The 26000-nt window shown below is 42.2% G+C and overlaps 1 protein-coding gene across 2 annotated transcripts in view; it reads right to left on the reverse strand.

Annotated features, from left to right (window-relative positions):
- The window catches only part of SLC7A1 (solute carrier family 7 member 1), a 53754-nt gene that overhangs the window by 21588 nt on the left and 6166 nt on the right, over window positions 1-26000 (reverse strand). The window contains exons 2-5 of one of the 2 annotated variants that reach the window (XM_073583162.1): window positions 23696-23823; window positions 6441-6816; window positions 2477-2635; window positions 119-290 (exon numbers count right to left, since the gene is read on the reverse strand). In XM_073583162.1, coding sequence (XP_073439263.1) covers window positions 119-290; window positions 2477-2635; window positions 6441-6810 — 701 coding nt within the window. In that variant the 5' untranslated portion in view covers window positions 6811-6816; window positions 23696-23823. The remainder of the gene's footprint in view (window positions 1-118; window positions 291-2476; window positions 2636-6440; window positions 6817-23695; window positions 23824-26000) is intronic. The other variant, XM_073583161.1, reaches the window with a different exon arrangement.

The raw sequence follows: 26000 nt of genomic DNA on the forward strand, positions 1-26000 counted from the left end.
ACCTGATACTGGACAGATCATTACGAATGGTTCCCACATTCACTAAGTGCCTAGCTGCTGCGCATATCACCCACTCAAGGGATATCGAGGGCAACAGCTGAGAGCTTCCAGAACGTACTTCTCTGAAGACATATTCACGGTCCTATTGAAGTCATGATCCGAGAGCTGCCAGTTCTTAACGGATCCTTTCACAAATCCGGATACGATAACAAAAGCCAGGACCAGAACATTGACGCATGTGAAGACCTTGTTGACCATGGCTGATTCCTTCACTCCAATGGATAAAAGAGCTGAGGAAGAGTGAAGAAAATGGTGATAATGCCAAATATGAAGACCCAGCCCTGAAGTCCCAACAAAAGGGTTTAGTAATGAGGCCATAACCTTCAGCCCTTCCACCTGCTTTCTGGAGCTTCCTGTAAGTGAAGGAAGCTCCAGAAAGCACAGGGCACTGCCAGTGCAAAAAAACTCCATGCTACCCATGAATATCATGTAGATAGTGGACAGTGGTGGTTTCTCCGATGGTGGCGCTCACGTTATTTACCAACATAACTACTTCTCTGGCTGTACCCTTGACACAGGTACAGGCATCGCAATCTCCAGGTTTGTGCATAAGCTGGATGCCTTCATCTGAGGGTAAAACACATGAGCGCTGCCATCTCAGTTGCTTTGGACATGGAGACTGCCGCCATCCATTGATTACCCACCCTAGCCATTGGCAGCTGTGGAAAGGAATGCGTAGATTGAGTTTTCTGCGGCAGAGCACACCAAATTATGGCATTTTAGAAATGTTATTAGAAAGTGGCCAATTATCAATAAACGCAGAAACTCGTTTCAGTCTCCATTAGGGACACTTTGCAGACATTTTTGTGACGGTTAGGGCTCGTCACACGACCAGCTATGTCTGATGAGTTCCATGCGTGGTTTTCACGGATAGCACTCGTATGTTATTCTATGGGACTGTGCACATGTCCGATATTCAGAGAAATGTCTGATTCTGAGCTGAGCGTCGGATCAAAATCAGAAATGCAAGTCTATGGATCTGTATGGATCCGTGAGAACTGCTGGACTGTGCTCGGATGACAACTGAGAGCAGTAAAATTTTCACGGACAGACAGAATGGCGAGGGTGGAGAAACATTTTTTTTCTCTCCTCCAAGAAAAACTGATGCCACCCTGATTCAAACTCTGATCAAAATAATCGAACCGTTTTTCTCAGACGTCATGCGAGTATGGTCTGAATTTTTCATGGACCCACAAACTTGCACTGCCAATTTTGATCTGACACAAAAATCAGACATATCTCCGATTTTATCCTAGGGACCAAGTAATTGGACATGTGAACAACCCCAAAGAGTATCATGGGTACGAGTGCTATACGTGAAAACCATGGACCATGGATATAATCGGTCGTGTGCCCGAGCTCGTACAGTCTTCTGAATGGCATTTGCAGAAACCACTCGGTACACAGGGATTGTAGGGATTTTCAAATGTGGAAACTTCCTGCAACAAATCTGCCATGTGTGACTATACCCTGAGACCAGATTCATACAGTTTTTTGAAGGTGGAAAAAAACTCAAACAAGTGGCTATGTGCACACGGAGTCTTTTTGAGGTGGAAACTAAGAAGCAACTGAGACGAGACTCCAAGACTCCTCCTTAAAAATATGCAAAACTCCTCAAACACTTGAAGGTTTTGCTCAGTTTCTGCTCTGAAAACTCTTCCGAGCCCGTCATTCTCTATATTTCACAGCGTAGGGTAGAAGACGCCGATGGTTGGGGGCCACCACAAGAACGGCAGCAAAGTCACTGCAATTTTCCTGAAGTGGCTTCATGAAGGCGCCGTGTGCACATAGTCTTAAAGTATTTTTTTTTTTAGAGGTTTTGGCTGCATTTTGTTTTGTAGCCTTTTCACTTGATAGTTTGGAGAAGATTCTAAGAAGAATCTGACTCCAAGAAGTGACATTCCACATTTTTGACCCGTGGTAAGATTTTCCAAACTTTATCAGGAAAAAAAGACAAAAACCCACTGAAGGAAGAAGAGAGTGGATTTTCTATTAAATTGTGGAAGAGTATATGGCTTAAATTGCTTTTTAGGAGGATTATGGAGTAGATCCTCTTCAAAATCTTTCTAAAAAAAAAATAAAAACAACTCTGTGTGAACATAGACTAAGGGTATATGCACTGGGTATAGCTAAGGGTATGCACTGTGACTGGCTGTGGGTCTCCTGATCCAAACTCAACAGATCACATTTGCCTATGAGGCTGTCAACTTCATGTAAGGAGATCCTCGGCCGGCTGGGCATCACGATCTTTACATAGATCATTTTTCACAATCATCTGTATGAGTTCTAGGGTTGAAAACATCTGTTCTCACAAAATCTTGCGTAAAAAAAAGCAGGAATTATGTAAAGTGTTTTCCCATGTGGAACCTTTTGATCATAGATCCGTGTACTGGAGAATTTCTTATATTAAACGTACCTGTCAACACCACGATTAGGATGACAGAGAACAGGTCTGGATACTTGGCCAGTACACCTGGCATATTCATGGAAAAATACCGTCCACAAAAGGTCTCTATATGTTTGCCAATAAGTTCGTCAAAGGTCGCACTCCACGCGCGAGCCACACTTGAGGTCCCTTAAACACAAAGGGGGAAATATATCAGAGGCAAATCCATCCTATAGTCACCCACATTTGCCAAAAACAGATATGACAAAGACATTTTAATGGGAAATGTTCTTCTGCTTTAGCTTTGTTAGATGTGAACTTGAGGATCAGGATGTGAGATAGTGTGCACAAGGTCATACGCTGGACACCTTGGGTATTTATTCTTGAAAATTTATTTCAGCAGAACCGCTGGTACTCAGACATTGTGGGAGAAAGAACTGTTTTACTTGGGTCGTTCATATTTATATCACCACAACATGGAGGATTACAGGAATTGACAAACTAAAGAGGTAAAGCAGTACAGTATCAAAAAAATCTAAAAATTAAGACAACGCCATCTACTGAACATCTTTTTTTTTCAGGCATAAGCCTGCGGCTGTTGTATACTTCAACAACTCACAGCTAGGTAATCATCTCCTGGGACAAATGTTGCTGAATTCTTGGGAATTGAATCTCCGAAATTTTAGATTTCGCATGAATTCAATTAATTACGAATTGATTTGTTCATCTATAGATTTGACAAATGTGGCCCACTTACTTGAGAAAGGCTCAACAGGGAAATTGGAAATGTTACTGGTTCAGGTGAATAAAGGGTCCCATCACTTTTTTTCATCAATTTTGGATATGCTGCTTCATTTTGGGGACTTTTATATAAGGAAAAGGATATATAGCCAGTGTCTTTAGAGGAGGTTTGCACCCAATATGGCTCTGCTGCTCGCTTTTATATACAGTGCCTTGCGAAAGTATTCGGCCCCCTGGAACTTTTCAACCTTTTCCCACATATCATGGTTCAAACATAAAGATACCAAATGTAAATTTTTGGTGAAGAATCAACAACAAGTGGGACACAATTGTGAAGATGAACGAAATGTATTGGTTATTTTAAATTTTTGTGGAAAGTCAAAAACTGAAAAGTGGGGCGTGCAATATTATTCGACCCCTTTACTTTCAGTGCAGCAAACTCACTCCAGAAGTTCATTGTGGATCTCTGAATTATCCAATGTTGTCCTAAATGACTAATGATGATAAATATAATCCACCTGTGTGTAATTGTGGCGCCCCTGAGGGTTCAGTTGCCACAGAGGTACTGCACCTCCTCCTGAGGTGTGGTGCCCCACCATCCAGGTAAGGTGGAGACACCTGACCATACTCCAACACCTGCATCCCACACAACATAGTAGTGTAGCAAAGCACCTTTGGTGGCTCCCTGCTTGGAACACGAAGAGTGCTGGGAGGTGGGTGGAGCTTAGTCTGCACCAGAGAGCGGGAGATGATTGGGACTAGGTCAGTCAGTCTGACGAAGAGTCAGAGAGAAGATCCCCTGAGTGGGATAGATGAAGGAAGTGCTGCAGCAGACCTCAGTGACCTGAGTCTGCTGGCACAGGAAAGAGATATTTAGAAAGCCTAATTCTCCATAAAAGAAAGAAAGATTAGTGCGGAACGTAAGGAGAATAAGAGAACTAAGGGTTAGGGTTAGAGCAGAGCCCTTCATCAAGTTCTAAGCGCATGGCCGGGGTCCGGTCCCCGAGGTTGTACGGATACTAATGGTCCTGCGAAAGACACCCGAGGAATAGAAGTTGTCATCACTTTATTCCCACACAAGACTTGGGGGCACAACAGCAACGTGAGTGAGCCGGGACTTAGTAGCAAGGAGTCCCCGAAGCAGGCTACAGCTGTCTGCCGTACAAGTAGAGTTCTAAGAACATCTGACAGGAGGAACTCCAGTGTAACTCAGTCCTGTGAGTACTTCACTACGAGCGCTAAGGAGGGAGACGTTCAGAAAAGGCACTTGTGTTGGCGGAGTGGTGGAACGGAGTACTTCATCTTGCCTGGAGGTTGGCTGAGCTCCTGAACTGGAGGGCACAGCATGAATGCGGGCACCTGTATGCACAACAGACTGTGAGTAAAGCTTTGGAACTACATGCCCTGGTGTCCTCCACTTATTCCGGCGCCAACACACTCAGCACTGCTACATCACTGTGCCTGACACCGCACCATTTACGTCTTCTCCCTCTCTCTTCACCTACACTGCCCTGGGACTACAGCAATACCTGTGGAGGGCCACAACATCATTGCTGCACTACACCATCTGTCCCAGAGGATCTGTCTGCAGCGTCGGCTTAACATCTTCATTGCCGAACACCACAGGTGGCGTCACAAATCATTCACTAATAAACTTTAATCATCATCCACGCACTCAACATTCCCCCTTTACAATGGACGCCCGGGGCCACGGACCGGGTCACAGCTACCGTGACATCTCCCATTGAACTCCACGGGCCCGGTACCGAGTACCTCGCTGCCCTGGGTGAGGGCGACCGACCCATAATTAAGTCTCCGTATAAATGCACCTGCTCTGTGATAGTCTCAGGGTTCTGTTTGAAGAACAGAGAGCATCATGAAGACCAAGGAACACAACAGGCAGGTCAGTGATACTGTTGTGGAGAAGTTTAAAGTTGAATTTGGATACAAAATGATTTCCAAAACATCCCAAGGGGCACTGTGCAAGCGATCATATTGAAATGGAAGGAGTATCACACCACTGCAAAGCTACCAAGACCCGGCCGTCCCTCTAAACTTTCATCTCAAACAAGGAGAAGACTGCTCAGAGATGCAGCCAAAAGGCCAATGATCACTCTGGATGAACTGCAGAGATCTACAGCTGAGGTGGGACAGTCTGTCCATAGGACAACAATCAGTCGTACACTGCATAAATCTAGCCTTTATGGAAGAGTGGCAAGAAGAAAGCCGTTTCTCAAAGATATCCATAAAAAGTGTCGTTTAAAGTTTGCAACAAGCCACCTGGGAGACACACCAAACATGTGGCAGAAGGTGCTGTGGTCAGATGAAACCAAAAATCGAACTTTTTGGCAACAATGCCAAACGATATGTTTGGCATAAAGGCAACACAGCTCATCACCGTGAACACACCATCCCCACTGTCAAACATGGTGGTGGCAGCAACATGGTTTGGGCCTGCTTTTCTTCAACAGGGACTGGGAAGATGGTTAAAATTGATGGGAAGATGGATGGAGCCAAATACAGGACCATTCTTGAAGAAAACCTGTTGGAGTCTGCAAAAGACCTGAGACTGGGACGGAGATTTGTCTTCCAACAAGACAATGATCCCAAACATAAAGCAAAATCTACAATGGAATGGTTCACAAATAAACGTATTCAGGTGTTAGAATGGCCAAGTCAAAGTCCAGACCTGAATCCAATTGAGAATCTGTGGAAAGAGCTGAAAACTGCTGTTCACAAACGATCTCCATCCAACCTCACTGAGCTCGAGCTGTTTGCCAAGGAAGAATGGGCAAGAATTTCAGTCTCTCGATGGTCAAAACTGATAGAGACATACCCCAAGCGACTTGCAGCTGTAATCGCAGCAAAAGGTGGCGCAACATAGTATTAAGTTAAAGGGGCCGAATAATATTGCACGCCCCACTTTTCAGTTTTTGAATTTCCACAAAAATTTAAAATAACCAATAAATTTCTTTCAGCTTCACAATTATGTCCCACTTGTTGATTCTTCACCAAAAATTTACATTTGGTATCCTTCTGTTTGAAGCATATGTGGGAAAAGTTTGAAAAGTTCCAGGGGGCCGAATACTTTCGCAAGGCACTGTACATACAAGAGAGTCATAGCCTATAGGGGGTGCAGTGGTAAAAGTGGCCAAGTGCCTTTGTAGCCAAAAGGGTCCAAGGGTCCTAGCAGTAGGACACGCACTGATTTAACAATTTTCAGCCTACCCGGTGAATATTATGACTGACTTACCGATAACATATGACAAAATTAAATTCCATCCTGTTATAAAAGCCAAGAATTCCCCAACTGTGACATAACTGTACAGATAGGCAGAGCCAGTTTTTGGAACTCTTGCACCGAATTCTCCATAGCATAATCCAGCAAGAACAGAAGCAAGAGCAGCAATGAGGAAGCAGAGAACGATAGCAGGTCCAGCATTTTCTCGTGCCACAGCTCCGGCTAAGACATATACCCCGGCACCAAGAGTACTGCCCACTCCCAAAGCGACTAAGTCAAAGGTGTTGAGACATCGAGCCAATCTGCTTTCCTTAGAGTCAGATCCCACGACCTTACGACGAAACAGTTGCTGTCCAAAACCGAGAAGAACGTTGCAGCTCATTTTGATCTGAAAAACAAAAAGAGAAGTATGTAAGGACCAATATTCTATGTGACTAGTCTGAATTACTACCAATATATATCTTCTTCAGGAACTCGAGATTTTGAATATGGCTGATTATACGAACAAGCCCACCAGCAACATGATAGGAAAAACTGAGAAATCAAAAAAACTAACAAAAACAAAGTGGGCTTGCAAGAACATGTCACCTGTCATCAGCCATTCTGAGAAATAGTTTGCTAAAAATTTTTGTGTTTGGGCAGCATGAAAATTAGGCTACCAATTCATCACAAGGGCGTGCAGACAAGTGCAGCTCCATAACCTTTCTCCCACAGGAACCAGAACTTTAGCACTATGGGAAGTGGAATCTGACAAACTGACTATCTAGCACTTAGATCAGGGATTCCCAGACTTCATTCCTCATGACCCCCAACAGATCATGTTTTTAAGATTTTCTTAATACTGCACAGACGTGAGAGAACCTGTGGCAATTTCTGATGCATTGAAAATTACTTCATCACCTATGCAATACTAAGGAAATCCTGAAAACAATCTGTTGGGGGGCCCGTGAGTCGCTGACCCTTGGCCCGCCCTCAAATACTTACCTCTCCCCGTTCCAGGCTGCTCAGGTCTCTTCAGCGTTTTCTAACTCTGTCACAAGACAGTGAGGCGACCGCAGCAGTGGGAAAGAGAGGTATTTTTTAATGTATGTAGCAATATATGGGTCCATCATACTGTTTAGAGCCTTATATGGGGTCATTATACTGTATTTGTGTTTTTGCACCTGTGTTACCGCCATCTTAACTACATGGGTCCACTGCATCCTGGGCAGGTAAACTTTGCTGCCTTTTTCTGCTGTTTTTGAATTTTTGGGGGACTTTCGCGTCCTCTTTTTGTGCTTTTGTTCTTTAGTGTTAGGACTAGCAAGCATGAGGACCCTTGGCGCCGGTTGCGAGCTTGCATATCTTGGTCAAAATATTGATTAAATATACCTCACATATTTTTATATGTATTTACTGCACTTTTTTTTTTTCAGGGTGCAGCTAGGCCCATTTGGTCTAGTGAACTGTGGTGTCTGTTCACAAGGGATGCATTTGGATAGCGCTGGGCAGCCCGCCTGAATAGTGTTGGCATCACTAATAGGCTGTTAACCTGGACGCTGTGCAATACCTATATGTGAATAGCGCCCCATACAAGCCTCCATTGTGAATCAATATACCAAGCAACCGCCCCTCCATGCATTGGTAGGCCGTGAGTGGTTGCCTCATCTGTATTTTTGCATCTGTGTTGCTGCGATCTTAACTACATGGGTCCGCTTCATTTGTTTGGAGGCCTGGGCAGGTAAATGGCGCTGCCTTTTTTCTGCTATTTTTGAATTTTTTTTGAGGATTTTAAGTCCTCTTTTTGTGCTTTTGTTGCTTACTGCATGAAGCAATATATGGGGCCATTAAACACTATATGAAGCATTATATGGTGCTCATTATACTGTATGCAGCAATACATTGGGCAATTATATACTATATGGAGCAATATATGGGGCCATCATATATGGTATGGCGCATTATATGAGACCATTATACAGTATACTGTATGGAACATTATATGGGGCCATTATATACTAAAGCAATATATGGAGTCCATTACACTGTTTGGAGCATTATATTGGGCCCATTATTCTATATAGAGCATTATATTGGGCACATTATTCTATATAGAGGATGATATAGGACCCATTATTCTGTATGGAGCATTATATGGGGACCATTATACTGTATGGATCAATATATGGGGCCCATTCTTCGGTATGGAGCATTATATATGGGGCCAATATACTGTATGAAGCATTATATGGGGCCCATTATATAATATGGAGCAATACATGGGGCCCATAACGTTGTATAGAACAATATATGGTGTCCATAATACTGTATGTAGGACTACGTGTTGCTCATAATATTGTATGGACAGTATGGATAGATTCGCCGGTTTCTGAGCTATTGTAGAATGTACAATAGATATCACTCATGTAATGTAAGAAGTGAAATCTTTGGCATTGTACTATACCTATATTTCTCTGCCATATCTGTGCATCATGAATCATGGCATGTGTTAAAGGGGAGCACTGCGACTCTTTTGCATGGGGCTCATGAAAACCGGGAGACGGTACTGTCCAAGACTATCTTTTTATTTACTATGGGCCTAATGACTAAAAGACAGGTAGTTGCTACCTACCTGCCTGTTGTAACCGGCGCCGCTCTCTGCTGGCACAAAACAGTCACAGAACGCTCCTGCCAGCGATTCAACGGCCTGACAGCAGCGGATTCTCTTCCACTCTGCTCTTTTGATGAGACATGACATCCGTCAACAGAGCAGCCCAGAAGAAGAAGAGCTGCTCGGTTTACATGGGGCAGCTGGATCACTGGCAGCAGCGGTCGGTGACCACTCTGAGACAGCGCCAAGTAGAGCAGGCAGGCAGTTGCCTCAGTTAGCAAGTACCTGCCAGTAGGTTTTTAGGCCAAGAATTTAAAAAAATACAATAGTCCTAGAAAACCCCTTTAAGCAAGAAGAAAAAAATGAAAGTGATCTATATAGTCACCATATAGAATAAGAACGCATCTACCTATCTAATGCAATAATTCTCAGCAACTGAAAAGAACTGGTTAGTTCAGTCTTTAAAGAAATATAGTTGTCACATATAGGCAAGTGGAGATGTAAATCTGAAAAGCAGAAGTCAAGCCCAAAAAGCAAACATGAAATATGCTGAAACTCCAAGGGTTAATTATTTAACTAGAGCAAGTCAGTAAATAGTCAAATCTGCCATATTCCAAGGAGGAGGGAACTAGCTTACCGATATGAACTAGTCCTACAGCGAAGGCGACTGCCAGCCAAGTATGGAGACACGGCAAATAAATTGGGAGCAAAGCCTTGTGTTTAATATCAATGCAATCTTCCATCTCCCGATCACTCGGCTGTATTACTGCTCCATTCAAGGACAGGACCCATAGAGGTCTGTATGCCCCACCGCACTTCCGCATGCCTCTAATATCAGATTCTGCCTTATGTTCTGTAAGTTTCTGCATTAAGGACTAAGGGCCAGATTCATCATTTGTATTCTTTTTTCAAGTCACTTTCCTTTTCTGACTTGTGGTTTTCGCTGACGTTTTTTGCGCCAAGTTTATCTAATCAGCGAGTGCAGTTATTAATGTTTGCCCTAAGTCAAAAATTGCCTATTTCAGTCATTAAGTGGTTTTGCGATTTTCTTGCTGGAAAAGTCGCTTGTTTTGCAAACTGTTGCAAAAGAACGTACCAAAGTAGATGGCGTCCACTCCAGGAGAGGACCGGCGTAAACAGCGTCAAATTTAGTGACTTTTTTTTTTCTAAAAAAGCCACATTGATGTAAAAAAAAAAAATCAGAACACTAAACCACAAAAGGCAAGTAAAAAAGAAAGACGCAAAACATTTGATGCATTTGTTGAAAGTCAAAAAGTCTCTAATTGAGAGGTATTCACTCCAACAAGCTGGGGGGAATGCAGTAATGAATTGGGCCCTATGTGTATTCCTTGAGAAACATTGGGGCTGATTCATTAAGACTAGTGTTACCAAACGGCTCGCTGTAGTACGAAACGCTGAATTCATTAAGAGGCCCACGCTACTTATTGGATTTTGGCCAACTTCTCAGTGGCGTGCGCCTCGCCAGAAATATAACTCCAGTCAAGGACTGGCATTTCTGGCATAAGAAATCGCCAGCTGTTTTGCCGAATTCAAGTGGTGAACACGTCCCAGTTCCTCCATAGCTTGGCCCATTTTGGCTGAGCTGCTTCCAATTGGTGTGAAATTTCCAAAATTCGCAAAAATTTGGTGCAACTCTACGTTGCACAAAAATTCTGGCTTTTCAAAGGTGATTTTCACCAGTTATCTGGCTGAAGAGTCAGGCCCATTGTGTCTAGGGGAAAATACATCGGCAATACAGTGCTGAATGAGATGCCCTATGCCAGCCCTTTGAGTACCTATGGTTCTATAGTATATGTGCATGTGTTTATCTCCAGGTATTAGGTTTTCTTAAGGAGACACCAGAGAATCTCATAGTTTCCCATAGACACTATACTGTCAGCAATTTTCTAATTCAAAGACTCCGCTGGGCTCTCAGGTTATCAGAACATATTAGCAACCAATAAAAATGATTGAAAATATTGATTTTCTACAGGGTTTACTGGAAAACTGTAAATATAGGGGTATGTGAACACTGAGGTTTTTGAGAAGAAACTCTTCAAATTCTCCTCAAAAATTCAAAACTCCTTAAACCTTGGGAGCTTGGTTTCCGGTACAAAAACTTAGGTTAGGTGCACACTGAATCTAATTTCCTAAGTCTCTTTCAGCAGCTTAAAGGGGTTATGCGGGTCTATTTTTTTTCTAAAAATGTTAACAATGTGCCTTTAGGTGATTGCTAACTACCTGCCTGTTGTGCCCGGCAGACAGCGGTCAAGTCCTGCTGGCGAATCTCTTCTGCTCTGCTCTGTTGGCGTAACTGCTGATGTCATGCTGATTGGCAGCCGGCTCCCCACTGCCTATAACTGCAGAGTACTGGCTGTCAATCAGCATGACGTTGGAAGTCATGCCTCATGACCAGTGTCGGACTTGGGTGCCAAGGGCCCACCATTAACATTCACTTTGGGGGCCCACTTTTCACCTGTATAAAGATATTACACGACCCTGGATAACAAATTTACTTATATCTCTATATAATAATAAACTGGGTAGTTTGGTTAATGAATGATGAGATGCTGTTTTTTTTTCTGTACAGAGTGAATCAATTGAATTATGACAAGTACTGCCCATACGGTGGGGTTGGGGGCCCTGATTTGCACAGGGGCCCACCGGGGGATTCCCCTATGGGCCAGTCCGAGCCTGCCCATGACTAATAGAAAAACACTATTACCGCAATTATCCATGATCGTCGCCGGGGGGGGCCCTGTTTGTGAGATTCTGCGTTAGAGCCTAAGGGCCTCTAGTTACGCTACTGCCGGTATGCAAAGTATATAAATATCGGTCACAGAACATCGGGTTTAGACAAAGGGGTGATCTTCTCAAAGTGGTGGTCTGCTGAAGACGCTTCACTGTGTGCTGTTGGCAGGACAGTGTCTTTACTCTGCGGAGTTCACAGGTATACACAAATAACTCTGCTCGTGTTACGCTCGGATTACTATTTCCTGCTGTCACTTCCTCTTGCTTTGCAGCTATCGTGGCTCGGAATTTACAGGTCAATCATGAATGGGATGACTGTGAGGGATATTACTATTGTAACACGATATCTGCAAAGGAATCCATTCTAAGGTGCATTGTTTAGAGCCCAGAATCTCGGCCTGTGAACGCGGGAGCCTCAGGGGGGGTACATGCCATGTCTTTAGGAGGTCCAGGCACAGCAGTGCAAGGTAGTTCATGCGTCTCCTTCACTAATCTACTCGTCTATTACTCCACCCTCCAAATACGTACACAGAACACACCTAGTAAACGCTACCTGCCGGATGTATGTCCTGCCTGACGTCAGAGAAATGTCAACTAGAGGCACAAATCTTTCTCAAGTCGACAAGTTAAACCGCATCAGTAATCTAAGCTGCTAATGAAAATCTGCCAATTGGCAGAAGAAAGCAAAAACTGCGCAGCTTTGGCATCGATCATGTAGACATATGGGATTCATCCATTTGGTATGTGATTTTTTATATCACTACAATCAAAGTAGTCTATAAACTCAGAAATTATTCACATTCGATATATTACACACAGTGTGGTCCTATTCGAGCATGTGGAAGTTCTACCATCATGGTAGTTGGTTCCTTAAAGGGGTTGTTCCATGAACAAAGTACATTTTGTTTCATAGATTTGTAATAATAAGAAGTTCCACAATTGGATGTGTTTCAAAAAAAATGTTCCTGTGCAGAGAAAATCTTATAAATGTCTCCCTGCTGTGTACTGTGTAATGTCTGTGTCTCACCATACAGAACTGCTCCAGCTTATGGTCGGCAGGCACGTACTACAGCTCCTGGCCAGGACGGAGCATAAGTTGCTTATGAGAAATGAGTGTACAAATGACATAGTAGTTTCTCCCAGCTGCTGCTTTCAGAGTTAACACATTTCCTTGTCTGTTTTATCACAGGAGTGAGTGTTTCTTCACCAGTCCTGTGAGCTCATCCTAAAAACATGTAATTAAAACACATGAGCTCCATAGGTTGATAAACCTATGTCACTGTCTTGACTTCTGATTATGATGAGCTCACAGGACTGGTGAGATCTGGAGATGTTGCAGAAACGCTCACTCCTGTGATAGCTCAAACAGGGATATGTGTTACATTGGAAAGCAACAGTTGTGAGGCCCCGTTATTTCATCTGTATACTCACTTATCATAATTGACTTATGCTCTCCCCCTCAGCCAGAAGCTGTATGTGCTGACCATGAAATTGAGCAGCTATGTATGGTATGACACAGCACATAACAATATACAGCGAAGGCACATTTATAAGATTATTTCAGCATAGAACTTTTTTTTTTTTAACACATCCAGTTATGGAACTTATTATTTTTCTAAAAATCTATAAGTTAAAATGCATTTTGTTTGGGGGGGGGCCTTTAAGCTCCGACTGCTCCTTAAAAGGAAGCCATCATCAGAAAATGATGTATTGTTTTAATCAGGATATTGAATTAAATGTATTGTTAAAAATGTTGGACAATTTTGTTTTCCTATCACAATCTTTAGTAACCATTAAAAACGAAAAATAGAACTGTTGCAATTTTCACACAGATTACTGCTTTTTCCAGCATGATAGAGCACCATGTCACAATACAAAAGTGATAAATAAGTGACAAGGTGAATAAAATATTGAGATTTTATGGTCCATGGCAGGAAACCTCCCCAAGACTTCAATCCCAATGAAAACCTGTGGCGAGTCCTGAAACAAAAGCAGGGACATTGTGATAAACTCCAAGCACTGATGAGGCAAGAATGAGCGGTAATCTGTCAGGATTTGCCCCAGAAGATGATATCCAAGCTTCTAGGGCGAAGTGCAGAAGACTAGAGAAATCAGGGTCTAACGCTGTAAGTAGAGTCTTGACTTCAACTTGATGTATTTGTCAAGAAAAGTTTTAAGCCTTATGAAACGCTGAGTAACCATTGAAATATCGGACTAAAGGATCTAAAAAAAACAGCAAAGCAGCAAACTCTGAAAACCAAAATTTGCATCACTTGCAAAATTTTTTGACAATGCTTGCCAAAATTCTGCACTGAGCCGAATAACCTCTGAACGTGGAAACATAGCCTAAAACATCTCACTTTTCATTCATTCGACTTGGCGCCTCCATTCTATTATCTCTAGCACGGGGCATGTGAGATACTATAAGAGAACAGCGGAAAGCTGCTAGAGGAGTTTTAAATATTTTTTCTAGCCCTCCCACCATCGGAGTCATGTAGCCGACCAACAAAACTAATATTTTCCTTCATGTTGTTCTTTAAGCAACTATAATAATGTCATGCGGTGTCAATGGATGCTTTCCACATATAAAAATATTTGCAGTTTTTTTGTGAAATATTATGTGTTCCAGTCCCATCCCAGGGTGGAATTTTACAACTTACCAAAGTAATTAGACGGCGACCAAGGCCGCGCAGCGCACAGATGGGAGTATCTGCTCCAGCCTTGTCTAAACAATTCATTAACGTTATAGTAGAGATAACTTACAGCAAGAAACGCGAGATCAAATCTTCATATTAAGGTCAACAGAACGAACAATTCAAGAGAATTCGGAACATGTTTACACACAGACAATACAGAACACTACTTTGGGAACTGGGCACTATCTACATGAGACGTAAGTGGATATCTATATTTACTAAGATATTATTTGCGTAAAAAATTATTACCAAAAAAAAAAAAAACCATTGCAGCCTACACACAAGGGAAATTCATCTAATCCAGCATAAATTGGATTACACAGATGCCAGAGCATCACTTCCCCTATAATACTTTAACCTCCAAACCCCACAAATACCATTTGAAAATAACTTTTTTTTATTATGCCGATGTTCAATCAGATGTGTGTGGTCCAAATATCCATCAAATCTAAAATATTGTCTCATGTCCCGTGGCTGTGGAAAGTAATGGCTTTTTAGGTATGTTCTGTACTTATGGCCGGAATCTGTATAGTTGGATGTTGCCCAACCAAAGGATGGACAATGGTCTCCTCTATCAGTTCTTCTACACAAAGGATAACCTACAGGGCAGAGCAGGGGTGAAAAAAGGTGCAATGGAGAACTATTAAAGCGATGTTCTTGCTGCCTGAACCAGACACAGTTTCCTTTTTTACAAAAATGTAATGGAAGCATGAGCCAGGGAGGAAGTGACCAGTCAAAGTGGTATGTACATGGTTGTTTTCAGGGAACCAGTCTCACAATTCGTGCTGCCCATGGGCAGCATGACTCAGAGAAAAGTTGACTTTAAATGCCAAAACCAGTACCCGCCTTTAAACTGACGTAAAGTTGGCTAAACCCACCAATAAGTTGGGGCCTCCTGACTCTAACCTGACAGATGATGTCCGGTTAAAAAAAGATCAGCCAGGAGACGTCAGTCACCAGTTTACTCTACTCATCCCAAACAGGAGCCATGCATACTAGACATGAGCAGGGACAGCATTTGTTTGAGAGGTTTGGTGACATAAATGTTGGCCGTATGAGCATTTTGACGACTGTAATGTTTATTGACGCAAAGAAATCACTTTCAAGCCTGATAGGCATACCATAATGGAAGGAGGTGCTCAGAGACCTTTGACCAGGTTGGTTAGTAACATATCCCGTCCCACCCTTATTGTAGAGCGAGAAGTCCTTCACAGCCCTGAGGCCTCATAGCATCTGGTAGAAAGTTATAGGTAGAAAAATGTCCTGTTTTGTAGATTTCCACAAAGGGAGTCTATCAGCAGAAAATGACTGTTTAAAGGGCACTTGGTGGACTGTGACATTGTCAGACAGTTCAGTGCACTATCCCACCTTCTTGTTTCCACTCTATCTCCATCTCCCGCTTTCTTTCGACAGTTCTAACTTTACAGAAACCAATGAAGGATGGAGATAGATGGAAAACAAGTTCAGTGCACCTTCCAACCTACTTGTTTGAGCTGTCAAATAAGAAAGAAGGGGATGGAGATAGCTGGAAAACAAATTGGTGGCACGGTGCACTGAATGGTTTGGCAATGCCATGGTGCACTGAGAAGTCATCTTTTTGTGACAGAGTCCCTTTAAAGTAATATATTACAATCAGTTTGTGGATAATACAGTCAGACTTGTTATAATCCGAGCATATGGCACAAATTTCTGTGGATTACCATCTATTGACACACAGCTGTAATCAGGTTTTTCGTAGGGATAAACTTTAACAGGACATGAAAAAAGAAAAGATTAAAAACCACCAAAAGTTTATACTCCTATCAATTACTAATATTTTAGAAATCTCCAGAAAAATGGATTCCAAGAGGTTCGGCTACTTAGAAGAAACCTCTCTTTTTGTACTTCATACATGTATATGACCCCAGAGACCTTGGAAATCGCTCGCGTGATGATCCGCTGCTCATGCCAAGAATTTGCATTTTTTAAAAGACAAAGACGTTTTGTCCGGAATAAACGAGTTGACCGTGCAGAGAACTGTAGCAGGTTCTTCTAAATGTTATGATTACAGACAATCCTAAAAGTCAGGCGTAACGTACAAAAATGACAGACAGAAACTCATATAATATTATGTGTCGGCATGATATACTGTATCTGGTCTGAAGCTAAATCAAACCGGAATTACTTTGCATCAAACTAGTGTGAAACCTCCACCCCCGGACGTGGTTTGGCTCATTGTTCTGTATTTTTACCTCTGTATCTTCCGCCTTTGAATATAAATTAGTATTTTTTTATAGAAACGGTCTATGTAAATTTAGAGCACCAAATCGCAGCTCTAAAATAGGCTATTATTAATCCACAGAATTATGAATTCAGCTCTGAAGCATAATACAGGCTCTGGAGGGTATAAGATAAGTAGCTTGATGTGTCTATATAAAGATCATATTTTCAATGTAGACAGTTTCTATAAAAAAATACTAATGTGTATTCAAAGGCGGAAGATACATGGGTAAATAAAGAAAAAATAAAAAAAATGAAAATAAATAGTAATAAATATATACAGCTAAATCATAGACAGGTCATATTCAAGTTGTAGTTCCATTCACTCTACAACGAAAATTGAGTGGAATCAGGGACTACAAATCCAAAGGCAATGCAGTTTTCGTAACAGATGGCTTGTGGTCACAAGATGAGAGTCCCATGGCATAAAATGTCAAATGGGAAAACTGTGATCTTCATGTGCGGAAACTGAACCACAAATTGATCCAGATTTTAAGTGACTTTAACTCTGAAGTCTGCAAAATTGTAAATGCAGTTCTGAATTAGAACACAGACCGAATCCGCATAAGGGATGCAATATATTTGTAGGAGTACTTAGTTTTTTTAAGCACCACTCCAGCATTTTAAAATGGGGGACTATATCAAACAAATGTCCCGCATGGTGAGCCATTGGATTTTTAATCTGGACAATCTCGCACAAAAGGGGTTAAATTGCGAGGTTGAGCTATTTGCCTTTAATTAGGAGTAGTGCTGGAAGGTATTTAAGGTATCCAAATCCACCCTTGGACCATCCCTGATGAAGGAAACCGTGATTTTTACGAAACTAGTCGGAGAGGAATTGGTCCACCGCGCTCATACATCACGGGACTGGTGACGTCACAAAGGTCCTGCAGGCTCCCTGTACGCCGCAGCTACTCATCGTGCACAAAACACGCTAGCGCATCGTTGGAACAGTGGGTACGTGGAGTGCCTGTCACTGGCCGGGACAGCGCTCCAGAAGACTCGTGGCACATACCCACACTTCATATGTAAAGCACCTTTTACTCCATATCAAGATTTTCAGCGATCACCGCTAACTGACTAATAGGAGTCCAGACGATCAACCTGAGGAACCCACTTAAGGTAATTATCACCTACTTGGAAGCCATTCATTTTATCTTTATAAGTTTTTAAAACTGTATTACAGGATTAGGGGGTTCACTCTTAGCGCAAACTTTTTATTGATTTTTTAAAATGTCCCCACCCAAGTGGTATCACTAATGTATGCTCTCTGCCCCCAGTAAAATACTTACCAGCCTCCGTCTTCTCCTCTTCCCAGTGCCACTCCGGTCCCGATCCACCATCTTTTAACTGCAGCTCCTGAATGACCAGAAGTCAGAGGTAACGGTCACAAGTTCTCAGTGTAAGTCTATGGGATCGTTGTAATGGCTCTCATACACTTACATTGAGAAGTGACTTTCCAATCACCCAGCAAACAGCAGAAAACACCTGTAGTGGTGCTGAGAACAGAAGAAGACAGCGGCAGATAAGTATTTTACTACGTGGAGGGAATATGCATTAGTCATATCACTCTGGGGGTGAAATAATTTAAGAATATAATGCCGCAGATATTGGTGCACCCACGGTTTGGCCGAGCAGTTCAGTGCCCCATTTGTTTTCCATCTATCCGCACCCTCGTCAGGGCTCCTGTAAAGAGGAGGACAGAGAGTGATGAAAACAAGTAAGTGGGAAGTGGCACTGAACCGTGTAACCACGCCAAGGGTGCACTGAGAGATGGGTTTGAAGTTACCGTCATTTTGTGCGGACAGTTTTTCTTTAAAGTGGTAAATCAAAAGTGTAACACCTGGAGGGGTATTATCCCACATGGACCAGGTGAACACAGTGACAACTTTAGACAAAACATGTACAAATAGAATCTTTATTAACAAATGAAAAAACAAATAGTTTTAAAACAAGGTTCTTCTAGTGTGAGACACAGGAACGTCCTTTCCAACAAACATGCATACAAATAATCTGTCCTTCTAAGAATTATCCTTACTAAAAGTAAGTTACACTGTTTTGCCTTTAAGGAACGATTCAATATATTGGTAAAGGAGGTGACGTGGTCCCAAAAATTGGACTAAAAAAAATGCTGTCTAAATACAGCATTCAGAAGGTTAAAGTGCCTAGTGCATGTGAACCCTCTATAGGGACAGTAGAAAATGGTGTAACCCTATGGTAAGGAGAACACATACTGTATGTAGTTGTCATCACTAATTGGCATATAGGGGGGGACAGTGGAGATTAGTATGGATAGGATATAGTGACAGTAAGTGATAACAAGCTGGGGACCCACTATATAAGGTACCAAAGTAAGCATGCAAATCTATCAGCTATAAAGCTCAATAGAAAATCATGAGTAAGAAGTGCCACTGGTTGGATGTGTCCCCCATCTCTCAGCCCCGACGCACGTTTCATTCTCACTTCCTCAGGGGGCATGACGTCCCCTGAGTAAGTGAGGATGAAACGTCCTTGTGTCTCTCACACTAAAAGAACCTTGTTTTAACCTGTTTATGTTTTTTTTTCCTATGTTAATAAAGATTCTATTTGTACATATTTTGTCTAAAGTTGTGACTGTGTTCACCTAGTCCGTGTGGGATCATACCTCTCCAGATGTTACACTATTGTGGCACCTTATTTGATAAGGACAAATTTTCTGTTTTTGATTTAATAAGATTTTCTTTAATGCTAGTTCACTTGTAGCGCATGTATATTGCAGTCCGCTGGGCCATTGCCTAGGAAGTAATAACAGATGACAAATATCTGACACACATCTTCAGGTTTTATAATTCGGTTTTCTTTCCTCATTTTAGTCCAGACACTACTCGTATATGGATGAGAATAAAGGTGGAGATCCTTATCTCACACTAAAATTAGTCTTAATACTCTAAAAGCTACTTTATTCTGTAAGCTATCAGCACATTCATCCACCCGCCATGGATGAGGGGACATCACCTCTATGTAGCCCACCACGATATGCCCCATGATCTACCCTGCCTTTTCTCCAGTGGAAAAAGCATTTATGTGCTGCTCCCTTAGTCCATCAGACCATAGCTGGCCTTCATGGAGCAATTACCCACAGACATCATCAGCCATATAACCATCCGTTTCTAATGTTGGTCACGCCGGTCATTAGTATTCTCATTTCTTTCTATAGGTTTTATGTCAGCTCCATGTTTAGCACCTGAACCGGTCACACATGGCACCAACGCGTACATTGCTAGAATTCAGCTCCCACCACGCTTGTGTTACCAAATCGGACGTCACAAGAACCACTAGCACTAATCACAGATTAACCTGTTGTAACCCGTATTTAGCGCAGACGCCACCCTGGCGAGGGGTATTCTCACTATGTAAACATCCGTGTGGGAACAACTGACCTTATTAGCAGATTATAGGTTTAATAAGTCATATGTCATGGCCGACGTAATGTGTATCAAGCCTGAAAGCTGCTGCCGCTTGATATAGCTACGAGGCCGAAGGCTAATAATAAGCACTGATTACCGGGCTCCATACATTATGGAAATGAATATGTGCATCGAACATCGGAAATGTGATCATTGAAATTCATTGCTGAGATGTCTTGTAAATCCTAAATCTACAGTTAATGGCTCCCCACAGAGAGGAAATAATGGCTAAAACATAGGCTTACCTACAAGGAAAACACGAAACTACTTCACAACCAAGGGATTTTTACTTCTTAAAGAGGACCTGTCACTTGCTATAAAAATGAAAATTTTGATCCTGGGTAAAAGCCCTGTTCTCCTAAATCTGGCATTGTTCTTCTTTTGTTCTTATGCCTCTCCATTGCCGAGATATGACCCACTTATTCCTGTATGCAAATCTAGTGTTGTTAGTCAAGTAGGCGTGGTCATCAACTTTCTCTGTTGGGAGTCTTTTTGATCACCATCAGTTAGATAAAAAAAAAATATTATATTTACATACAGGAGAGAGGTGGCCATATCTACGGAAAAGAGAAGAGCAGGAACGAAAAACAAACAAACAGCAGATAAAGGAAAACTGCTTCGTTTAGAATAGGCATTAATAGCGTTCAAGAAACCGATGACCGATTGCTCACAGTCATGCACAAAGAAGCCATTCCTACAACAGTGACCTCTGAGGGAAATATTGTATTATATGTATTATTACATGGCAGCCATTATACATGAATGTTTGACCCTATACAATACATGGAAGGGCCAGGTCCACTAGTTAGAATTTCTATAATGTGATGTCCATACAACTTGACAGACGTTAGGGTTCACCTGGTGAGGCAGATTCGTGATGCCACATGCCAAGCTGAACATACTGACTGAGGGGGTTGCCACACTAGGATGGAGGGCACATGGAATAGCAAGAATTTGTACAACAGACTATGCTGGACGGCAGACAAACAAGCAAAGCAGGAAACACCAGAAGCAATGGAACAAGCTGGGGCGATGAATAGAAAAATGGTAGGTCTGAAACGAAACTTGGATGTAGGTTGAAGAAGACTGTAGTAGTGTAATGTGAAAAGGTTTCAAAGTTCAAAATCCTTACAGTAATTGATGGGTTAACCAGAAGTTCTCAGAAGAAGAATGCAAGTTGTAGAAATCACAGGATACTGAGGAGAGGACAGCAACAAAAGAAACTGAATGGTGGCAAACTCCAAACAAACAGCACGTGGACACATAGTCTCTACACTCAGACATTGGGGTGCGTCATAACGGTCCTTAAAAAGCTATGGGAGATTATGTCACTGAAGAAGATTGGACCACTTGCAAGACCCAACATGGAGAAAAACAAAGGGTGGTGTCCGTAGGAGAGAAGCCTTGGTCCACCAGATGAGGCAGGTGTGTAGCAATAGCCTTATAGAAAGCGGTTGTTGAGGTAACAGCCCCTTTATGGCTTGTGCTGGCAGTCACAGTTCACACATATGACTTTCACGGTTCGTATCGGCGCTAGGTCTCCTGACCCAAACTCAATGGCACCATATATGCCTATGAGCAATTCGGGTCAGGAGTCCTACAGGCAGTCTGGATTTTGTGGTCCATACCACGACTGTAAATTTCGGATCTATGAAACTAGTCATTATATATGGCAGTGATGTCACCGGTCCAGGTATTTCATACCGGATTTCATAATTTACATTGCATTGAAGCCAGGACAAACATTCCTCAGCTGTGACTAATGAGATCAATGCAGCAATCTTCCCGAATCCCACATATATGTTCCTGGAGGGGTCAATATGTCTGATCTTATGTGACGTGTTCACGGCAAACCAAACACTCCTCATTTCCAGAAGGATGCACGACAAATTGTAGTCTATAGGGGGGAGGGTGGGGATCGTTGCTTCCATTGAACTGATGTTATAAAACTTGAACTATCAGCCCTGAAAATTGTGGTTTTGCAACATCTATCAAAGCACAGGTTGGGGACCATAGTAGTGAAGTTACCATATGGAATGGCAAGGCGGGAGTAGAACTGTACATGGCGCATGCGTAGAGCCCGTACGGTGGCCACTGGGCCAGGCTCCATGGAGTCATCCACAACTATGAATTATCACAGGCACTAAGGTTGTGTCGTCCAGCACGACAATGACATAAAGGCACTAAAGTTACTAATTACTGAGATTTGTAAAGTAGCACTAAGACCGGAGACGCACTGAACTGCAGCGAGATGATGCAATGTAAGGAAATATTTCATCAGCAGAAGGACATAAGATACACAAGACGTCAGTCTCCGACAAACAAGAGAACCATTCGCCGGCCAATGACTGCTCTATTCCGCCTCCCGCCAATCATTAGTTCCCATGCACAGAACCATCACTATATCAAACCACAATGTGCTCTGCAATGTTGGAAGGGACACAGTTTGCTCTTCTAGACTTTCGCAGGTCTATGATTTACTTGGACAACTCACTGAGATAAATTGGGGGGGAAAGTGTAACACTTCATTTCCCTTACAATGGCGTCACAGGGAACACCCACAGATTAATGACAATGCTCGCTGCTGGTCCCCATATTGGGACACTCAGTGATCAATTTATCATATAGAAGTTAGGGAAATCCAGCCGTCTAGGACACGGATTTCCTGCACAGGTATCTGTCCATATTCACTAGTGATCCCTACAGCGAGATTAAGAAGGACATGGCCTATTTACCCGTACTAAGGATTGTTTCATGTTACAGGTCGCTTACAATTCCTACTAAACAGCCCTTAAGGATCAAAATCAAAACCCTGCAGTAACCTTACAGTATTGTATAGGGTGTTGGGGTAGGAACGAACCTCTGGCTGGTGTGATCACAGCTGTGAATATCCCAGATAATCACACAACCCGCTATCTCAGTGATTAGAATTACTGCCCAGCAATCATTAATGGAGAAGAAAAAACTAAATATGACTGAGGCAGTGGGGAAAAAAAAGCAGAAGGAAAGCCTTATGGCAGGTATAGGTTCTCATTCTGGAAATCCAGCTAGTTGTAGTCAATACTTCCTGGGAAAAAGTATACAAATTAGCTCCCCAGCAAAAGGGAAGAACACTAACGCCACCGATCGATAGCTACCCTGAAACCTAAGCCTTGAAAAATAACTAGTGAGAACAGTCGGATACACCCATCTGTAGACAGTGCTGTTTCTGAGTTTTTGCCCCCCATCAGTACAGGGCAAGCTTTTGGTTCATTCAAGATAGCTTCATTAAGATGAAGTCAAGGTATCTTGGCTATAGCTTCTTTTTTTTTTGCCTTGTACATACGCTGCTACAATCTACCATACGACAAAATAGACTAAAGCCTGTGGTATAGCCTCAATTTATATGTTCAAGGAGAGACAAAACGAATGCCTCCAGGAAAACATAAAAAAGTATTGTTTGCAAAGTTGTATATATACCCCCAATTATCTAGATCAGAATGCAGTGAAAGGCAGTTTTTTAGCCAAAATAAAGTGTTTATTTACATGCAGGTGGCTGAGCGGTGGTTACGAGGATTCGCTTTAGTGCTGGGACTCCTTGCTGCGAGAGGGAGGATAGAGCTTCTCCGTTTATTTTAGCCTGAATGGTTTGCTGATAATTTTGTAAAGGGACACTGAAATAAAAATAATATATGGCACAGGATTTGTATTGATACACAAGAATCTCTTAAAGTATAGCATGTATAGCATCGGTATTTTAATTCATTGATAAGTGCATGATTGCAATTCAGGAAGCAAAATAACAACAGACATTATACTTTAGGTTATAAAAATCCAGAGAGGAACAATATTTGGCCAACAGGTAGCAAGAATAATGGAGGCTTGTGAAGCACCTATTGGACTGTGTCCACATAGGAACTAATCCTATCATCTCTCCCCTGAACCCAACCTAGTACAAATATCACAGTGTGACGGTATACCAAGCATGTGAAGTGCTGATCAACGGGCGCATTGTTCACTTTGGGCATGCAACAGAGTGGCCAAACAGAGACCGGACCAGATTACCGCTCTCAGAGATGATTCACATGGGCAGACAGCGCGGCGCAAAGTCAAATGCCGCTTCTTGGCCGTACCGGTCTGTTTGGTAATTCTAGAGGGGTCAACCCATTTTTTTACGTAGGAAAAGTTCTAGTTTTCTGATCTACTTTGTGCTTCAGTTCTGCTATTGTTTTAGGCCTTATTCAAACGTCTGTCTCATCACATTTGCAAAAAAAAAGGTACAAGTCTCATCAGCGTCCGGTCTGTGTATCAGTTTCTAACATCAGTGTTTTTCCCATGTGGATCACTAATATTACAAAGCTTCTTCTACCCCTGACAATGTGAATCACGAACAGCACTGATGCGCTCTCTGCGATTCTTATGGACCCACGTGAACAGTCCCGTCGTCGACTATAATGGGTATGTGTTATACCGGAAAATATAACTATACCGTCCGATGTCAGTAAGGGGTTGAAGATCTCCATTTATAATCAGGATGAGAACAAAAACTTGACTTTATGAGCCTGCTACCACCAATGTAGGAAACCACATGTCAGCTGAACATCAACAGCGCCACTATTGTGTCTGCTCAGTGTTTGCTACATTGTATCAGCCAGATGTGAGAAGGACTGGTAATAAATGTGTGATTGCAGGGGTTCAAAAAATTGGAAGCCCCACCCGTCACAACAACAGGAGTCACACTGCTGCTCCACCCAATGTACAGGGTGGGCCATTTCTATGGATACACCGGGGTGGGCCATTTATAAAGATGCAATCCAAAATGGCCGACTTCAAAATGGCCACCAAGGTCACCACCCATCTTGAAAAGTTTCCCCCCTCCCATATACTAATGTGCCACAAACAGGAAGTTGGTATCACCAACCATTCCCATTTTATTTAGGTGTATCCATATAATGGCCCACCCTGTATATAAAACTCAGATGGTCACGTACAGTCTAGACCTTCATTAGTTATCCCATATGTTTTTGAAGCAACAAGACAGCACATATGTACATACAATAAGCCCAGTATGGATACAATTCCACATACAATGAATATAAAAAGTTTACACCCCCCCTGTTAAAATGCCAGATTATATTGTCATGTAAACAAATCATACCAAGAAGAATCATTTCAGAACGTTTTCCAACCCTAATGTTACCCATAATCTGTACAAATTAGCTACAAAATAAACTGAAATCTTTTTGGGTGGAAACATAAAAATAAAGAACAACAATAATGTGAATGCATAAACGTTCACACCCTTAAACTAGTACTTTGTTTAAGTACCCTTTCAATTTTTGACAGTATTCAGTCTTTTTGGGAAGGAGTCTATCAGCATGGCACATTTAGAATTGGCAATCTTTGCCCTCTCTTCCTTCCAGCAGTGCTCCAAATCTGTCAAATTGCAATGGCATCTCCTGTGTACAGCGTCCTCTACAGGTCAACCTAGAGAGCTTCAAGTGGATACAGGTCAGGTCTCTGGTTGAGCCATTCCAAAACTTTGATCTTCTTCCACTGAAACCATCCTTTTGTTGATTTAGAGGTATGCTTAGGGTCATTGTTGTGCTAACAGCTGAAATTCATCTTCAGCTTCTTAGCAGAGGCCTGAAGGTAGGTTTTGTTTCAAAATCACTGTTATTTCAATCTGTTCATAATGCCCTCTACCTTGACTAAAGCCCCAGTTCCGATTGCCAAAAATCAGTCCCAAACTATAATGCTGCCTCCAACATGCTTCACTGTGGGTATGGTTTTGATTTGATGATGGGCAATGTTGGTTTTGTGACAAACATACCTTTTGGAATTATGGGCA

This window comes from Dendrobates tinctorius, unplaced genomic scaffold (genome assembly GCF_039654945.1).
Source record: "Dendrobates tinctorius isolate UK_male_01 unplaced genomic scaffold, ASM3965494v1 ptg000075l, whole genome shotgun sequence".
NCBI classification, from domain to species: Eukaryota; Metazoa; Chordata; class Amphibia; order Anura; family Dendrobatidae; genus Dendrobates; species Dendrobates tinctorius.